Raw genomic sequence first — 21,022 nt, 5'->3', positions numbered from 1 at the left:
CTTCCATTGACTGGAAATCCTATCCATAGTTTTGCCGATGATAGCACATTGCATTCAACTTTCCATTTTGAGAAACCTTGTCCAGCTCAATCCGCTTCAAGTTCTCAAATCTGCTGCCAATTCCTTAAATGCCGATCTTCAGGTAATTCTCCAGTGGGGCAAAGACAACTTAGTTGATTTCAACCCTTCTAAAACTCAATCTTGTCTTATATCTCGCAAAAAGGATTCTTCTGCTCCTATGCTTATCTTTAGTGAAACTCCGATTTCTAGGCAAAATGATATATCTCTTTTGGGGATTACCCTGACTTCTAATCTCACTTGGCACAAGCACATTAGAAATATTGCTTCCTCTGCATCTAAAAAACTTGGTTTTCTCTTTCGCTCTCGGTGTTACTTTACTCCCAAACAGCTGCTCACTCTGTATAAATCGCAAATCCGCCCTGCCATGGAATATTGTTCCCACATCTGGGGTGGTGCCCCCAAAACCTCTCTCAGGCTTCTTGATTCCATTCAGAAGAGGGCAGTTAGGTTAATTAATGATTCATCTCTAACAGAGTCTCTCCACTCGCTTTCTCATAGACGCACTGTTTCTGCTGCATGCCTCTTCTACAGATACTTCCATGGGCACTGTTCTTCTGAATTGGCTTCTATAATTCCCACTCTCTGTTTCAAAACAGTCCGAACACGTGCCGCCACCAGTCAACATCCATTTACTGTCCAACTTCAAACCCACAGAACCAACTTTTCATCTTCCTTATTTATTCATTCAACTGCCGTTTTCTGGAACAACCTTCCTTCATACGTATTTCCTGAAAATTACAATCTACAGAAGTTCAAGTCCAATATCAACAAATATCTTCTTTCGTCTTCTCAACCTCCATCCCAAGCACGGTACTAAGTACTATAGGTTATAATACCTCTCGTGTTTGGGGTTCTCATAAAAAAAAAAAAAAAAAAAACCAATATCGTTGTCTTCTCTATACTTGTTGCAGCAGCTCCGCATCCTTCCTAAAATGAGGCCTCCAAACCTGTATGCAATACTCAAGGCGTGGCCCGACCATTTCCTTCCATATCTGCTATAAAAGTTCCTGTAAATCATTGACAGAAACTCCATGAGCTGTCTTGCCAGCCTGTCTGCATTGCTCAGAGATCTTCATTTTTCACTTGTTTGAAAAGGTTTAGGTTCAGATTTCATTGAAGATTAGAGAAATTCTTAAATGTTTTCAGTCAAGGCAGTAGTTAGCAGTAGATTTCATGAAAATCTGTCTGTGAGCACAAATAGACATAATACACCATTAATCATATGAACTAGAACACTTTGCTAATGTGCCAGAAATTCCAAAACAACAGCTGCAGAATTATATTTTTTTGTAAGCTTCAGTTAGCATTTGATAAGTTTGCATATCAAACTTCATAAAAGATGTTAATTTTTATTATACCTATAGTTCATGAATTTTATTTATTTTTGCTTAAGTAATAATAATATACCAGTGAAAGTCTTTCTTGAACAGCCACACTAATGCATAATACAATTCTTTATGCACTGTACGTATCACAAACAAAAATGTACATTCTGATATTTACAAAAAAAAAATTTTAAAATATAATCTTTTTTTAAAATTTATGGCAATGTAGTATATACCTTTTTTAAATTGTTACTGTCATGTAATATCAGTTCAAATTTCAAATGATTTTTTTTGTGTACAAGAATAATATGCTTACTTTTAGATGCAGGTTTTGCTGTTCAATGAATGATGATAAAAAATAGAAATCAGAGTTCCTTGACTGAAGTTTTTTTGTTTTTTTTTTTAAGCGTCCAATGTCAGAAGAGCTTCAGCTTATCAGGAATCATTTAGTAATGCATCCAGAAGTTCCTCTTGATAAACCAGAACAGTAAGCATACTTAATGAGGTGCAAAACACAGTAAATTTTTTCTGCAATTAAAGATTGCTGTAAAGAAACTTTTGAAAGATATACTGTAGAATTATTGTGAATTTTTTAAAAATTGTAGTGTATTATTATTTATCAACTTTAGTCTAATGTTAGCTTGTGGATCTGATCCCGACCCCTCAGAGCAATTCTTGAAGGCTATACCATAACAATATTTCTGGAAAAAAAATTGGCATTAACAATGGAAGTACTAAAATTTTAGAAAATGAAGAAATGTGGGATACCATTCTGCTGAAGTATTTTCTGTTAAGCTGCAAAGCCACCACTCACTTTGTGTTAGTTAGTCAATTTCTGATAATTATGGAAATAATAATATTCAAGGATTTCATTTCTCATATTCAGATTTCATATTCATTTCTCAAATTTCAAATTGAAGCGTGTTCTTGTGAATTTGTTAAAATTATTAGACAATAGATGACTATTTTAATAATTCATTCAAATATTTAACAGAAAACAACACTTGGTTTCACAAATTCAGAAAAATTAGAATTCAGTGAATTAATTCATTTCTTCCAACTTGTGCAAAGGATTTGAATTTTAGCATATTCTGTTACAGATTATCCCTTTAATAAGTGAAAACTATGAAAATGATGAAATTAGGTTGTTTTCAGTAAACAGCAAGACATGGCCACAAGGTATTGTGTGTGTGTGTGTGTGTGTGTGTGTGTGTGTGTGTGTGTGTGTGTGTGTGTGTGTGTGTGTGTGTGTGTGAGTACACTATAGAAAATCTCAATTTTTATTGGAGGGGTGAAACTACATCTCTGCCCAAGATTGCCTACTACTGAAAGAGTCTTATTAAAGTTTCCTAACATTCTGAGGGAAGTACTCTACTTTGGTATGGAGTCTTTGGAACTAGCACTCAATTGGTTGATAGTAGTAGTAGTAGTGGCATGTGATGCAAGAAAGCAAATGTATGAGCTTGTGCAGCATCAGCCAAAAAAAAAAAAAAAAAAAAATCACACCATTCCCTCCAAATGCCTGTCCAGTTCCTCCTTAAATTTATTCAACCTATCAACTTCCACAACGACAGATGGAAGTTTGTTCCAGCAATTAACCACCCGCTGGCTAAAGGCAAATTTCCGCACATCTATTCTACATCTGTCCTTTCTTAATTTGAATTTATGCCCCCTTAGGTTCGTAATCTGAACAAGTGGAAGGATCCCATTAGAATTCAGAGTGCTGAACCCATTCAAGGCCTTATACACCTCAATCAGATCACCACGCAGGTGCCTAGTCTCCAGCCACTGCAGTTTGCAGAACTTAAGCCTCTCTTGATAAGAGGATCCCTTCATTCCCCTCACCAATCTTGTTGCCCTTCTCTGTACACGCTCAAGTAAATCTACATCCTTCCTAAAATGGGGCCTCCAGACCTGTATGCAGTACTCAAGGCGTGGCCTGACCATTGCCGTATACAGAGGGATAATCACCTCCTTTTCCCTTCTAGCAAAATTCCTGTATATCATTGACAAAACCCCATGACCTTCCCTGGCAGCCTGTCTGCATTGCTCAGAAAACTTCATATCTGACTGCACAATTACTCCCAGGTCTTTCACTTTCTACCACCTTAAGTGTAGTACCACACAGTTGGTACGTTTCTCTGGGGTTACTTCTACCCATATGCAGTACTTTGCATTTGTCAAGGTTAAACTTCAGTTGCCACTTCTTAGCCCATCTGCCCAAATTATCTAGATCCTGTTGCAGTAGCACACTGCCATTACTGTCATTAACAACCCTGCCAACCTTTGTATCATCTGCAAACTTTGACACTAAGCCTGATATACCTTCATCAATATCATTGATAAATATACAAAACAACAGTGGACCCAACACCGAACCCTGTGCGACTCCACTAATAACATTAGTCCAAGAAGAGCAGCACCCATTGATTACCACCCTCTGTCTTCTCGCACTTAACCATCCTTTTATCCATTGTAGCAACTTACCCATAATACCATTCTGCTCCAATTTGTACAAAAGTCTTCCATGCGCAACAATGTCAAAAGCTTTCCTGAAATCCAAATATATGATATCAAAATTATTTTTTGCATCCAGTTCCTTTGTAACCACATCATAATATCCTATCAAATTTGTCAGACAAGACTTTCCCTTAACAAACTCATGCTGTGTCTGAATTATTGCTGCAGTCTTGTCTAGATGATCCTGCAATGCATCTTTAACCAGCGACTCCATTATTTTACCCGGAACAGAAGTTAAACTAACTGGTCTGTAATTACTCGTGTCATCCTTCGATCCCCCCTTTGTGAATTGGGGATACATTTGCACATCTCCAGTCCGTGGGAACCTCCCCTGAGTCCAAGAATGCTCTCATAATTATGACTAAGGGTTTGCTTAGTTGCTTTGCCACCTCCTTTAATATAACTGGATAGATCCCATCCACCCCAGGTGCTTTTCTTACGTTTAACTTCAACAGTTTCTCTTCCACTTTGCTCTCAGTTATTACAAAATCATTAAGTATCCTGCTACAATTTGATAACCTTCTGCCATTTTCAAACCTTAATAATTCCTCACGTGTGAATGTAGATGCAAAATACTCATTCAGTTTGTTTGCTATCTGAGCAGGATCATCAACAGTCGAACCATCGATGTGAAGTGGACCAATCAGATTCATCCCCTTCCTTTTAGAGTTTATATAAGTAAAGAAATCCTTGCTGTTTTTCTTAGCATCTTATGCCAAGGATTTCTCGTAATCTGCCTTCCCCTTCCGAACCTCCTTTGTGACCTGATTACAGATTAACTTATATCTGCCATAGGCTTCTGAGTCGCTTGATAATTTATATGCATCCCATGCATTTTTCTTCTCTGTTACGAGTCTCATTAGTTCATTTGACAACCATTTAGGCCTAAACCTTGAACAATATTTCTTAATAGGTATGAAACTTTTAATAGCATCCACGATTAATTCCTTGAATGCTTTCCACTTAGAATTTACTGTTGATAACATCGTCAGTTGATCCCACTGTACAGAATTTAAAAACTGTCGGAGACCACTGTACTCGCCTTTACGGAAGCAAAAACCCTTTCCTTTACCCCTGATGGTAATTAAATCTTTAAGTAAATCCCACGTCAGTACACTGTGATCACTGCCACCTACGGTTCTTTTATCTGCAAATTCATAGATGAAACATAATCTCTTATTTTCACTGGTAGTATCATCTGAAATTGCCATTAGCATCTAGTCTTCATCAGAGTGAAAAATTGACTCAAAATTCACAGTAATTGCTAAATTGTTCAAATTTTTCAAATGTATTTTATGATTTTATACAATTATTAATTGTAATTTCCCTAAAAATTAATTTAAAATATTTTTTCTTATTTTATGCATTTTGCAAAACTGAGTTATGTATTTTCATGTTAAAACATTTCAGTGTATTAGATTGGTGTTATCTTATTCTAAATAGATTGGATGTGCATTTTATCCTGCCTATTATCATGATGAAAAAATTACTTAAGTAACCATGCAGGGTGTGTATTATATCCCATGTGTTTTTTATAAGGACAAAATCAACTTCTGTAAACTATAACTCTGTTAATTAGTAACACAACATTTAATACAAAATTTATTATAAAATAAATTTTAGATACTTTAAAAAAATAAATAATATACATGAACACAACTGTGTGATGTGAAAGAACAAAATTGACAATGCATCCCTTAATTTTCTAGGAAATGTTAGTATTCATTTCTCTATTCTTTCCCATCAGGATTGCCTTCAGGAGCAATAAGCCTTCAGGATTCCTAATCTAACACACTCAGGTCAAAGCTGCAAAATCCCTCTATTTTGTATGTTAACTAATATTTAACAATCACCTTAACACAGATATCTAAAAAAAGTTATGGTTATTTTTATTACAATACATACATAAGCAACTTTATAACAGCTGTGACCATACAAACATTGTACACATAGGTAGATATAAGGCTTTTAAATTGTGTTAAATGGCTACCATGCTTTATTAATTTTAAAACCAAATTTCAGCACAAGTATTGAATAAGATAGCTTTGAAATCAGTGTAACACAGTACTTGGTTTAAGCTTGACTGCTCTTCTCTTGACAGTTTGACATATGCTGCTTGAGCAGATTTATTTTTGAGATGCTGGTAGTTTTACATAAGTGTATTCATAGAAATTGTTCACCTCTATTTGATTGAATAAAATAAAATCTACTTTGATTGTCTTGTAAATTCTCTCCCCCCCCCCTTTTTTTTTCAAGAAACTGAACATAAATTTTTATTGTAATATGTAATGTTAGACCTTTCAAACGGAAGAACTCTTAATACTTTTAATGCAGATAAAAGTATCAATTATTTATGCATAAATATTGCATTTAAATTTTGAGTATAACGATGAACATGTGCATGCTTGAGAATCAGAATGTATAGAATATTAAATTCTTTCTAAGGCAGTATGTAGTCTTAGAAAGAATTTGATATTCTATAATAGCATTAATGCCTGTGGACTGTACACTTTATTATGTACATATGCCCTCTTTTATGAAATGGAGTGCTCGTTCAGCAACAACATTAAATGTTTGTACTGTGTGATATAAAGCAGGTGGGCAGATGTGTAGGAATGCTGTATATATGTAATTCAATGCAAGAATGGGAAAGATGAAAGATTTGAGTGATTTTGAACATGGCTTGGTAATCAACAGTAGATACTGTGCAAGATGAATACCTTGTAAACTGCAAACCTGCCGAGTTTATTATGTGTGACTGTCTGAGGTGTACAAAGATTAGTCTGGTAACCAATTACAAATCAGTAAACCTGTGGTTGGAAATAGCTCATTGATGCAAGAGACCAATGTAGGCTACCAAGACTTCTGTAGAGTAATAGAAGGGCTACAGCCAGTCAGGTAACCACCCAGTGCAACAGTACTAACCAAAGAGGCACTTCAGAATGCACAACTTGTCATACCCTGCCATGGATGGGGTACCAGAACTGATAATCAAACTGGATTCCACACTTGTCAGCAAGAAATAGTAAACAGTTACAAAAAATGCATGGTTACAGTGGACTAAGGAATGCCAACAGTGGGAAAATGGGAACACATTGCCTCGTTCAACTAATCCTGGTTCCTGCTGTGTTACTTTGATGGAAGAACCAGAATATATAAAAACAGTAAGTTTGTGAGCCCATCCTGTAAAGTGGTGGTAGTATAATAGTATAAGGAATGTTTTTGTGGTGCATGCTGGGCTACCAGGAGAGCAAACATTTGGAGGTCACAGATTATCTTGAAATTGTTTCTGACTGATGCATCCCATTATGGTTATAGTATATCCTTCTGTGCATGGGTTCTTCCAGCAAGATAGTGTATTATCTCCCAAGGCCAAAATTTTACAGAACTGGTTCCAGGAACATGAATGAATTCAAGCCTACTCTGGTGGCATCTTCTCCATTCTCTTTGAATACCTGCGGGATTAGGTGGAACGATATGGTAGAAATCTGCAACTGTCCAACTTACAACTCAAAAGCAGTTGAGTCAACATTGAACTAGTATCCCTGTGGCACACTTGATACCTTGTTGAGTATGGCCACAAAAATTCCAGGCTGCTCTTGGGCTAAATGGAGACCTAATCACTATTAGGTAAGTGTACCTAATAAACTGGCCACTCTGTGTAGACCATAAGCAATTTTTCTCTAAAAATGCTTAATTGCATTTGTAGTGAAGGAAAAAATTCCACACAAAACGATTTCTCTGAAAAATGCTCTGTTGCATCTGTACTGGTTATGTGAAAAATTCCATGAAACAGTAACAGCTTTGAGATTATCTTCAAAAAATGAATGCATTTATATTACACAATACATACATCAGAGGCAACTGATTGACAAATAATAATATATTAATGAAGGATTAGCCTTGTAAGGCAGCAATTTTTATTTATCTGTTGAAGTGCACCTTAATCATGAGCAATGAACACTTGTAAATGAGAGAGAGAGAGAGAGAGAGAGAGAGAGAGAGAGAACGTGCACAAACTAGAGCTTCAATTCTACAAACCTCATTTAAGACATTTCTTAGTTTTGTGAAAATAAGCTCTTGTTTGTTTTCTTGACAAAACATTAGGTTCTGCTACTTCAAACTTAATTTGCATAGAAAGATTATGATGACTTCTTTCACCTTATTTTTTTTTTAATTTGTTTTTTTTTTAAACTTTTTGTCTATAAATTGAAAGCAGCCATATCAGTAATAAAAAAAATAACTGGGTAATAAAAAATTGCAATAAACATATACTTATTTTCAGACATAAAATACATATGTAGAAACAAGTCATAACATTAATATATTAGTTTGAAAGGCAGAGCACTATTACCTTAATAAGACACTACATTTAGGAAAGAAAATTTTAATTTGAAATTAAATACTTAACCATATTTTGCATTCTAGTTCTGTGAAACTGTACCAATTGTGTCAAAAACTTAAAAGAAAAATATATATGGTAAAACACTATTTGATACTAGAGGGCTATTACGTGCTCGATAATTCCTATATTCTATTATATTATGAATCAACAGGGCTTACCTTTATTTTTTGATATAGGAAGCTTCTTTTCCAACTCTCCTTGTCCAACTCGCTAATACTTCATGGGGAAGGCGATGTCAAATTTAGGGGTCTAATCTTTTTAAAGATTAGACCCCTAAATTTAACTCAAAATTCCAGCCACAGGACCAAAATGTAAAATCGATCCTTAATTATTAGCCCGTTTAGACCTCCAAAATCTAACTTTATGACAATGTTTTGCAAAATTGACATCGCCTTCCCCATGAAGTATTAGCGAGTTGGACAAGGAGAGTTGGAAAAGAAGCTTCCTATATCAAAAAATAAAGGTAAGCCCTGTTGATTCATAAGGTAAAACACTATGTATCCTTTTTTCTGGAGTCCAGCAAAAAAGGTACAAATAGCAGGAAGTGTAAATTCCAGGAAATGAAAAATGTAAAGTTGATTTTTCACCTTAATTTATTTAATACACTGAAAATAATCGGAGCTTAAAAACATTATTTAGATCGAGTTAAATTATTTATTCTTATTCACTTAGAGAATATACATATGTATGTTTTTAAATTTTATAGTAAAGTTTAGTATACTGAAAATACAAGTACATGTAGACTGTAATTAGAATCTTTGGGTGGGGGGGAACACTGTACACATAATTATATGAAGCTAGTAGGAATAACTTGTTCTTTCAAGTGTTTTATTTAGCCAAACAAAATTCCAACCTGTGTATCACAGCAGAACAAACTTTCCATTCATAACAAGTTGTCCTGGTATTGCACCAACTTCTCCAGCACTACCTTGATTTGTCATTTATTTAAAAGATGAGAGACTCGGCTATGACGGCCTGTTTTAATTTTAGGGCAAAAAACAAACACCTCAATCTCAAGAAGGCCTCGGGGGGTGGTGAGAGAGAGAGAGAGAGAGAGAGAGAGAGAGAGAGAGAGAGAGAGAGAGAGAGAGAGAGAGAGATTTGCAAACAGGAAAAGAGAAATAGACATTAGACAGCTCTTTGAAATAATGCAATACTAGTAAATGTGTTCTAATTATTGCGTAAGTAAATAGCAGATTAACCTTTTGACGATGTGGTTTTTTTTTTTTTAAATAGTGCAATACAAAAAAATGGCATTGTCAAGAAGTTAATATATCATTTGCATAAAAGGTTTGTTTGAAAATAGTGTAATATTGAAGCAACTCATGAAGGCAGTTTATTCTGCTTTGAGCAGTAAAACCATTGCATTAAATAGGAAGATAAAATCTGCCGGTGCAAACACACTTGAAAGACCAATTAAATCCTCCTAACTTCATGTAATTTCAGTAAAGCCAAAATAGCATTATCTATTTTATAATTTTGAAAAACTTTTAAAAAATCTGTGCCAAATTTCAATTTTGTTTTTTGAAGCAATAAAAGTTCAGTAACATAAAAGCAGTAGCCAAAATTTTCATTAAAATTGACTAACTTCTATTACACATGAGCTGTAGATAGCGTATTTAAGGTGATGAAATAAACATGCATATAATAAAATATGCATGTACATGAAAGCCATTTCACCTAACAAACAAGTTTTACAGTTGAAATTTTAACACAAATTATAACTAGTAAGGAAACATGGATTTTCAAAGGTGAAATTATAGGAAAATAAATGGGATTGAAATAAAATGTAAATACAAAGTTTCACCCTGTTATCTACTCGTTATTTTTATTTTTTTTTGTTCTTTGTAATTTTATAAGTATTTAAATTTTTAACAACAACTCTACTGAAGAAATTCTATGGAAGAAGTTAGATCAAATGTGTGGTCATATGTTTATTTAATCTCAAAATTCAGTTTTTCTTTCTGGAATACTACATATTATCTTTAAACTAAGTTGCACGTTCAGAATACAGCACAAGTTCAGAAAGGAGGTTTGCACATAATTTTTTTTTGTATAAATAATCCTTTAAGGCATGTCCTATACTTAATTAAAAATATTTTAAAAAAATATGTATATAATTAAAGAAAGGCATTTATTCACATGATAAAGTTTAGTTTACTATTATACTTTTGCAAAAATATAATTCCTTACACCTAATGCAATAATCAGGTTAAGTGGAGGCTATGTTTCTGGATCAGTCACATGATCTTATGTTTGGGCCAAAAAAAATACTCTCATTAGCTTGTCTTAACTTGGTAGTATGCAGGATTGTGTCACTATAGCTGATTTAAATTCCATTTTTTGATGTGAAGATGGAGTCCCACAGATAAACCAAAAATACGCCTCTCAGTTTAGCTGATTATCCTATTAGGTATAGGAAAATGTAGTTACTATATCACTGTAGCTGTGAATAAAGTGTCTTCCCTTAATTATATATATCATCTAATTAGGATTCCAAGTAATGTCTTTCATGCACACATATTCTCATAAAACAATTTTTCTGCTTAAAATTGTAATGAAATTTCAAAATAATAAGTTGCAATGATATTCATGTTTCAGCACATCACTAGATACCATTGCCCTCCAGATGACACTTACTGTTCTTGTAATGTAATTATGTAACCCTAATATACAGGGCTGTGCTGAGCCATTTTAGTATCTGATGCAAGAATGAAAAATTGTGCCTTACTGTTCATCATATCAATTTTGGCAATTATTTAATCTGTCTTGGTGCCCCTTTCAGCTTTTATTCTGAGGCAAGAGCCTCGTTCGCCTCACTCTCAGCACGGCTCTGCTAATATATGATTTGTATGGAATGATTTTAAATAGAATAGTGTCTATTCAGCAAGAAGAATCAATTGTATGCACATATATACATTAAAGTTATATTTCTTATATAATTTAGGGTATTATTAATAGGTTAATTTTTTTTTTACAGGTTTCTTTATGATTTGTCTTTGATATCAGAATATGCTGATAGAGTATCATGTATAATGTTTCAGTCTTCATTTGCTGAGACTATCAGCTTTATTGAAAATAAACTAAACAATCTAAAGATGACATGTGATGTAAGTATGTGCTGTAATAATTTGCCAGTATGAAAAAAATATATACAGTAGAACCCAGATAAGAAGCTTTCCAAGGGACTGGAGGTTTAGAACTTCTTAGAAGAGAAAATGAACTAAGAGTATGAAATATTAACTACACAAATAAAGATGAAAAGATACATAACTTAAAGGTAATTTTTAAGTAATACTTCAGAAATCATAAATATTTTACTTTGCCTATAGGAAACATTTTTAAACTGAGGATTTCTAATTTCTTAACATTCTGTTCATTAAACTCATTACCAGATAAACATTAACAAGTTGGAAGGATGAGCTCCTTTGGAGTTTCAACTTACCTTAAAAGGTCACAATTACAATAAGACAGACAATCCACAAAGTAATTCAGAAAAATCAGAACTTAATTGCAAATGCTTCATGTGGTCGACACTATCCAGTTATGGATATTGATGAAGACAATTACAATACGTCACTTCCATTATATCAAAATGTTTATACTAAAAAAAGGTTTTAGGGTTGAAAGCATCAGACTATGGAAAATTCACTAATCGAACAAGTTAGTGCCAAGCATCATTTTAGTTAATAGTAAATCACCGAAGGAGGTGGCATAATTTTTTTGATACCTCATATTGTGAATGCCTTCACAATGAGTTGCCCTGATATTGAACTACCTAGAATAAGCAACGCTTCGACACTGGATTCTCGAATAGGCAACACTTCGCCAGTGGATACCATCACCCAGGTGTGGTGGTATCTGCCAAGAATCCACTGGTGAAGTATTGCCTATTCGAGAATCCAGTGTCGAAGCATTGCTTATTCTAGGTAGTTCAATATCAGGGCAACTCATTGCGAAGGCATTCACAATATGAGGTATCACAAAAATGATGCCACCTCCTTCGGTGATTTACTGTGAACTGCTTGTTTGTTTGTTATTTGGTTTTTTAGGAGCATTAGCAACTAAGGCCATATTGCTCTGGGATATGCGGTGGTCATTCCTTGACTTCCGCATCCTCTGTATTTGGTGGTGATGGGCTCGAACCCTGGTCTAATCAAGAAGTGTGTGCTACGCACTGCTGCTCCTTCCCATCTGGCTACAGAGGCACCTACTGTGAACTAAAATGATACTTGGCACTAACTTGTTCGATTACCAAAATGTTTATATTGTTTAATTTTTTTTTTAATATTAAAAATAAAGAATTTCTATACTTAAAAACATTAAGTGGGAAAATGTCATTTTAATAATACACTGTGCATTCTTAATCACAAACTTTTTATGCAGGAAAACTTTTTTTGCGGGAAAATAATACATTACAATATATAGAAGTGAAATTGGGACCTAAGAAACCCAACCTAGTACAGGGGAAAACTTCTTATGCAGGAATTTCTTATCCAGGTTCTACTGTATATAGTTAACTAAATATGAAATTGTGCAAAACAACTTTCTAAATTAACTCTGATTTTCATATGTGTGAAGAATGGTTTTAACCATGTTATGACATATATGAAAGTTAGATCAAACCATTTGTATTGTTGCATATGGTAATAATCAAAATGTGTGCATATCAGCTAGATATTTTAATGGCTTCTACTATTACTTTGTAGTGCTATATATAAAATTTTATTATTGGATTAATATTGTCTTTATTACTAACTTTTTATTACAAATCATATCAATTACTGTAGCTCAGCCATCATTGTTAGGGACCAAGATCTAACTGTTTAACAGTATTCAGTTTAATCAATGAACTATTCTGTAACAAAGATTAGCCCTTTATGTAGGTATTGAATGCTCTTTATGTAGAAATATTGAGTTATTGGGGTCATAAATATATATGGTCTCAGTATACTGTCAATATAGCCAGGTTCTGGATTATTATGTTTCTTATTTGCAGCAGCTTATGGAAAGGCTGCAAGGAAATAAAATAGTTTTTGGGATAGATTCCAATTCATGCACTATCCTCTGAAACAGTAATAATACTGATAAAAGAGGAGTTATTAGAGGAATTATTTAGTACTTTGTAACTAGAAATAGTCAGCTTGCCAGGGTAGGAGAGTACTTTTAACAACATATGTATAATCCTACATAGATGTTATATTGGTAACAAATAATTGCCTGAATATGGCTGTTAAATGACAAGTAAAACCTGACTAGACCAATAATCATTATTGCTGTATAGTTTTTCTGCCTCTATTAGGCTTCTTGAAGGAATAAGCTGTTTGGACATAATAAAGCTCCAAAAATGGGTAATAGAATAGAAACATTTTCCCTTAACAACTAAATGGGAGTGTTTGAGACTTGTGAAAGACCATTTAGATAAATATACTAATGAAAATCTGACACATGAATGCAGAATCTTTGGCAGAATTGGTGTTATAACTGTTTTATGATGCTACTGGTTTCTCGATTAAAAGAAAGAACAGGTTCTATGGTAGGATGCAGAACTGATTTGAGAAGTTAGGAGATATCAGAAAAACTATCAGAGGAGTTGAAACAATGCTGATTTGACATTCATTAAGATGAAGAAACAAAGAAGTACACCAGAAGAAATTGCAGTAAAATGACTCTGTATGAGGAGTGGAGTGTTGCAAAGTGACATCTGATAACCTGAAGCTTAATCAGGAGTTTTCTTTCGTTGGGCAGGATGAGGCTGAGACTGTGACATGTGGACTGTTTAGAAAATATTGCATAACATAATAGTTAAAGATGAGAACCCTGAGCAAAGTCTGATATGACATGATAATGCAAGCTATGTTTACCCTAAGTGAATTGGATAATGCTATTAAAGCAACTCATTATGGCAAAGCACCCAGCATTGACCTTGTGGCTGATATACATAAAACAGCCATCTTGTTCATAAGACAAAAGATGTGCATGAGACAGTCTTGAGAAACATCTGTTGGTTCGGTGATGTCTTTGGAATGAAAATCATAGCAGTAACCAAAACTGGACACAGTCTTAAATAGTATTATCCATGAAGTGGATCCATCAGATATATACCACAATATTATTGATAACAAATTTTTTTTGTAAAGAATTTAAAACAGAAAAATGAGCATCACATTTTGGAACCTATGCCAACCCATTGGTTATTTACAGCCCACACATAAAGAAAATGACCATTATGTATAAACAGTAGACAGTGGTCATTTCCCTCTTGTATCATAATGTGATTCTTCTTTAAGTGTTAATTATGTGTTGTAAATTTTTCATCGAATAGAATTAGAAAAAATTAAATAATATTGTAGCTTTACTGTGGTTTTTTTTTTTTTTTTTTTTTTTTTTTTTGTACATGATAAATCAAGTGTATGGCATTATAAAAGATGTCCATTGGAGGGGCAAGACTTTACAAGAAGGGCATGCAAATATACTGCTTTATCAACAGAAGGTAGTAGCAAAGTTGAGTTATTTGTTGGTTAATGTTGCCAGGTTTATAAATTCTGGAATTAATTTACTTAACTGTGTGATGCAGTTGAGAAAGTGCATCAGGATAGGCGCCTCCATAGCCAGGTGGGAAGGAGCATGCGCTTCTTGATTAGACCGGGATTCGAGCCCATCACCACCAAATACGGAGGATGCGGAAAGGTCAGGGAATGACCACCGCATATTCCCGGAGCAGTATGGCCTTAGTTGCTAATGCTCCTAAAAACCAAATAACAACAGCATCAGGATAAGAGGTGTGTCAAGCCCACCAGCCTTCATTCACACTGGAAGCTAGCATTAGAAATGAGGGATTCAAACTGCTCCAAAACCTATCACATAATTTCTAAAGTTGGTTCCTACATCAAGTTTTTGACGAAAACTAAAAGAACACCTTTGGGAAAAAAATCTTGAAGCAACCAGGGAATGTCTGTTGTGAGCACTTGAAGTTTTATTTATTTACTTATAAAATTAACTCAGAACCTCCTTGTACTTCTGGTAAAACAGGTGTAGGGATCTTATTAATTAAAATCTTTCTTCTATCAAAATATTGTTTGGTTTTATTTCTATAAAACAAAAAAAAATAAAACTTTTTCTTTGGTGGCCACTTTATTAGATTCACCTACCATTTTCACAAAATGGAGTTCATTTTTAGTATCAGCATTGTGTTTGTACTATGCAATATAAAGCAGGAGAGATGCTATATGTGGACAATTCAGTGCGAGAATGGGCAAAATGAAAGATTTAAGTGACATTGAGCACATGGTAGTCTGTGCTAGATGCATTGATATGACTCAGAAATTGTAAATTGCTGGGGTTTTCACATATGATTGCATCTCTAGTATGTTTATTGGTCCAATAACCAAATAACATCCACCCAATGGTGATACTGTGATCAGAAACAGCTTATTCCTTCAAGGCATGTCCTATACGTAGTACTTAGCCTAATAGAGGCAGAAAAGACCTGTGCAGGGTAATAGAATGACTACAGTCAGTCAAAGAACAACCCAACACAGCAGTGATAACTAAGAAGGCATTTCATGCATAACTTGTACCTTGTCATAGATGGGTATCTTGGCCAATGAGTGAACTGGATTCCATATACACTCCTCACCAAAAAAACAAAAAGATACAGTTATAGCAAGCTTAGGAACACCACAACTTGGACACTGGAGGATTGAAAAAAATGTTGTCTGGACTGACAAATCCCAGTTCTGCTGTTTCAAACCAATGGGAGAACCAGAATATGATGAAAACAGCAAGAGTTCTTGGACCCATCCTGCCAGATAACAATAATGCAGGTTGGTAGTGGCAATGTAGTGGTGTGGGGAATATTTTCATGGTGCAAATTGGGTCCTTTGATACTAGTTGCACAGGTTACCTGGAAATTGTTTTTGACCAGGAGCATCTCTTTGTGAATATGATAAATCCATCTATGAGTGGGTTCTTCCAATGGGATAATGCACCATATCACAAGGCCAAAATTGTACAGAATTAGTTCCAGGAACATGAGAGTGAGTTTAGCCTACTTTGGGGCCTTCCCAATCACCAAATCTCAATTGAGATTAAGATTTTCTTAATTTGAGTACCTGTAGGATGAAGTGGAATGAGCCCTTCGGAGTAGAGATTCGCACTCATCCAACTTGCAACAACTGTGGGAAGCATTTGAGTCAATATGCCTCAGTATCTGTGGCACTCTTTTAGCACCTCATTGTGTCCATACCATGACAAATCCAGATTGTTCTGAGGGCTAAAGCACTACTTACTATTAGGTAGGTTTGATTTTGGTTTTATTGGAGCAAAAACAACTAAGGTTATACTGCGCCAACTACTATTAAGTAGGTATACTCAATAAAGTGGTTACTCACTATTTACTTATCCACTTTTAATTCTTTTTCTTTTTCCCAGTTTCTAATGACACACAGAGAAGTTCATCAAGTTTTCGGAATTATCTTGGCATTGGGTAATTATATGAATGGAGGTAATTATTTGCATGTGTTTTGATTATACTGTTATCCTTTCAACTCTCGATTGCATGCATCCCTAAGTGAAACAAAGCTGCTCACATGAGCAGCTGTGTTTCAAAGAATTATTTTCTTTAATAAACAGGTGGTCCTCGTTATCTGAGGATAATTGGTTCCAGAAAATTCCACTTAAAATGAATCCACTTGGAATGGGGGCCAAATTTTCGTAATGTGTATTATGTACTTGTACATAGGAAACAATGGATTGAAGGAACTGAAAAATGGGAATTATTTTATTAGACATTTTTTATTATATGTTGAGCAATGTTAAGGTTAAGTAAAGTTTATTGAAGTTGCACTATTTTTCAGTTTTACGAATAAAGAATGAATCCAGAGTGTTTTTTTTTTTTTTTTTCTCTCAGATAATATTATGTCCTAGTCTTTAGTTATGTCCTTCACTTCATGCTTAACTTTTGTGCACAATTATTATTTGTTTATTCAGTTGATTGCAAGTTACAATCGCCCCTTGTACAGTGTGCAAGTCAGAGGAGCGTATTTACAATGCAGAGGATAAATATTTACAGTTTAGTAATGAAGGAAATATGTATATTAATATAAAAATTTTGTTCTTTATTGCTGGATGTCTTTGTAGAGCAGTATTTGCAATGCTAAAATTTATTAACTTCGTACCCGAATGTCGCAATGACAGCATAACTCAGAGTAACTAAAAGACAATAGGTTCCAGCTAGTAGTGTTGCAACTCAGTTGTTTCTTGGTAGATAGTCTTTTTGTAGGCCTTATTGGACCGTAGTTTTTCACAGTTAACCTGAAACTGGTTTAGGGTTTCTATGGTATTTAGTGGGAACATCCTGTTTAAACTTTTCAAAGAGTTTAGATTAGAGCAAAGTGGCATAATTTGCAGGCTGTAGGATTGCTTCTGACTTTGTTGGTGTGAGATGATGCCTGTAAGTACTGGCACATCATACCTTCTTCTCAATAGCTTGGCCAGGATATGAATATTTGTCTAAATGACAATAAACATCCACGCCGTCCACTCCATATTGCATACAAAATGCCTCTAGAAATGGTGAAGGGGAATTGGAAAATCTTGTTTAGCCACCTGAGTATCCAATATTATATGTTTAGGAAGGTTTTAGTGTACGTTTCAGGAGCTGAGGACCAGATGACTGAAGTGTATAAGGCTACCGGGGCAACGCACCTAACAATGTATTCCTTCACCAGTTGAGCATTTTGAACTCTAGCTAATTCTTGTGTTGGGTGCCAGATAGCGACTAGTATTTTCTTCCTGGTGGTAGTGAAATGCTCAGTGAAGGATAACTTGTTGTCCCAGGTAACCAGATCATTGTGATGATCGACTTTTTGAATGGGTTGGCCATTTAAAAGAATGGTGATGTTATGTATTTTATGCTTTCTGGAGAAGGACATCGGGGCAGTTTTAAGAGGGTTAATTTCGAGGTGAGGAAGTTGGCCAGATTAGTTAACTGCTGTGTGGCTTGTAAAGCAACGTTATGTTTGCTATCATTACTGCTGGATGGGAAGAATATTTTCAGATCTCATAGGTTAGGATGTTATTTCAGGTTGAAAGGAAAGGATTGAGGGTTGTGGTGAATAGTGTCTAAGAGCGCCCCTCCTTGGAGAACTCCTCTATTTACTGTGTAATTGATGCTAAAATCTTCATGCTTTACTATTATGATCCTCTCTGTAAGTAAATCTCGCAGTAGTGAGAGTAAGTTTCCTGTAATGCAACAATGAGATTCCAGGAAGTGGAGGAGAGGTTGGATCGCTATCCTGTCATAAGTGGCTTTGATGTCCAGTAATAGGATATCCATCTGGCTTTTACTGTTCAGGGCAGTTTGGATCCTGCAACTTGTCTCTAGGAGGTTAGTAATAGTAGACCTGTTTTCAATGACTGAGTGAAGATATGATCATGAAGAGGGTCGTTCTCACAAAAATATTCAACTGCTTGGTCACTTTTCTCAAGGGCCTACTTTAATTTTTAAATCTTTATCCATTGGTGATTCAATCACATCATTTTCTGGCTTCCTCTTCTGTAGTTGGTATAATTCTGCTAGCTCCTCATTTGTAAGTGGTTTTGTACTTGATTCAAGCAATTGTGTAATATCCCTATCATCAACTTCGTGGAATCCAGCTTCTTTTGCAAGACTTACAATTTCATTTTATAACCTGATCACGTTGCATTCTTCATAAACTGCATTAGGGTATAACTTTTTTCATGAGTTATTAATTAATCTACATGAAATTTTTTTCCAATCTTCTCCAATCATTTTTATACTGTGCAGAATAGTAAAACTTTTCCAAAAATCCTCCATGTTATTTTCATTGCTTGTATCGGTTTCAGAAATTAATCCTCATAACTGCAGGAACTCAGATACTGGGGACCCCTGTATTAATATATAAGAATTAATTTTAGCTTTTTTGTTTAATTTAAAATATTATTTTATTAATTAGTATTTATGCAACTTATCCCATTTTTTTTGATTGAACTTTCTTGAGCTAGATTCCACCCCCTTTGAAATAGAACAATTTTCAGGTATAACAGGTAAAGAGTCAAATTATAATATATTATTACAGATTTTATCCATAATTCATTCCTACCTTCAGGGTGGGTGGTGAAGATGAATTATGGTTTCTGGATAAGTGGTATTTGTATGCACTCCCATATGTAGTATAAGTATGTACTCTTTTCAGAACAGTATATACAGTAATACCCTGACTTACGTGAACTCTGAGTTACGCGGTTCTTGATTTTTTTCGTTTGGTGTATATGTAAAATTAGCTTACCAGTGATTTGGAAGTCAAATCATAAAGCTTGGGTGACAGCTTCCGTTTTTGAGGACTGGTTTGGTTACCACTTCATACCCGAAGTCGAACGTTATTGCAAGTCTAAACAGATTCCATTTAAAGTGATGCTTCTTATTGACAATGCACCCGGTCACCCTCCTGCCACCCTAATTAATTTCGACCCATGTGTGAAAGTTGTGTTTTTGCCTCCAAACACAACCAGCTTTGTTCAACTGATGGACCAGGGAGTCATCAAAACATTCAAGGCTTACTACATGAGGCGTTCGTTTGCACGTCTGAATGAAGCTATGAGACAAAATAGTGAGATATCTGTTAAAGACTTTTTGGAAACAATTCAATGTTTTAGATGCCATAAGAATCATTGAAGAATCTTGGAATGAAATTCACAAAAAAACATTGGTGTCTGGAAGAAACTTTGTCCATTTTTTTTTCAAAAACGAGACAAAAAAAAAGCCAGAAACTGATCATGTCGCTCATGTGATAGAAGTTGTTAATCTTGCCAGGCAATTAGATTTGGAAGTCAATGGTGATGATGTCAACGAGCTGTTGGATTCACATAGTCAGGAGCTGACAATGAATGAGTTCATAGAGATGTGAGAGTAAAATGTCACTGAAGTATCCAACACTTCAGACCCAGTTCCACCAGAAAAGTACATGACAATTGCAAGCTTGACAGGTCTCAGCTCAATTGAAAAGGGCTTAAAAATTTTAGAAAACAGACTCCAACGAAGAACATGTTATAGTTACAAAAAAAGAATAAAAAAAATGATTAGCTTGCTACGAAGAAATTCTGCGTGAAAAAAAGAAGGCGCTGTGTCGTCAGACGAATTTGTTAGATTTTATGAAGCCATCGACATCAAAATAAAACTTTTTCACGTAACTCATTTATTTTTTGAATACATATTTTGTATTAATATGTATAAAGAACTGCAATTTTATTAAATATTTTTCTTCTAGACTAGTGTTTTTGTTAGTCCTTGGTCCCAATTAAACAAAATTTATATGTATTTATATGCAAAGTTGTACCCCAACTTATGCGAATTCGACTTGAGCGATTTTCGTCGGACCCACCTATCGTGTAACTTCGGGGTATTACTGTACTTACACTGTCCCGAAAACAAAAATATGTTTACTTGTGTGTTGTCTGACAGATATCAAACAAACAAGTTAATTTCATATAACTCGGGTAAATTGAAATAAAAACAGAAATACTGTATCATCATTTAGAGAATGTTTATGGGGAAAGGCATATGGGAGGGTTTCATTTTATTCCCAAAATTTAAAGTAAAAGCTGTCAGATGCTATATGGGTGTCTTAAGCTTAAAATGTTAAGCAATACTTATTTCATTTTCAGCCAA

At 34.6% G+C, this 21,022-nt stretch overlaps 1 protein-coding gene across 1 annotated transcript in view; it reads left to right on the top strand.

The window, feature by feature from the left end:
- LOC150084862 (uncharacterized) overlaps window positions 1-21,022 on the top strand; it is a 243,598-nt gene that overhangs the window by 131,912 nt on the left and 90,664 nt on the right. The window contains exons 11-13 of the mRNA XM_090376371.1: window positions 1,814-1,893; window positions 11,312-11,441; window positions 16,765-16,837. Of these exons, the coding sequence (XP_090232497.1) occupies window positions 1,814-1,893; window positions 11,312-11,441; window positions 16,765-16,837 (283 nt within the window). The remainder of the gene's footprint in view (window positions 1-1,813; window positions 1,894-11,311; window positions 11,442-16,764; window positions 16,838-21,022) is intronic.

This window comes from Mastigoproctus giganteus, chromosome 6 (genome assembly GCF_048544385.1).
Source record: "Mastigoproctus giganteus isolate SK-2022 chromosome 6, ASM4854438v1, whole genome shotgun sequence".
NCBI classification, from domain to species: domain Eukaryota; kingdom Metazoa; phylum Arthropoda; class Arachnida; order Uropygi; family Thelyphonidae; genus Mastigoproctus; species Mastigoproctus giganteus.
The sequence above is the reverse complement of the archived record's forward strand: the minus strand, read 5'-3'. Positions and strand labels throughout refer to the sequence as shown.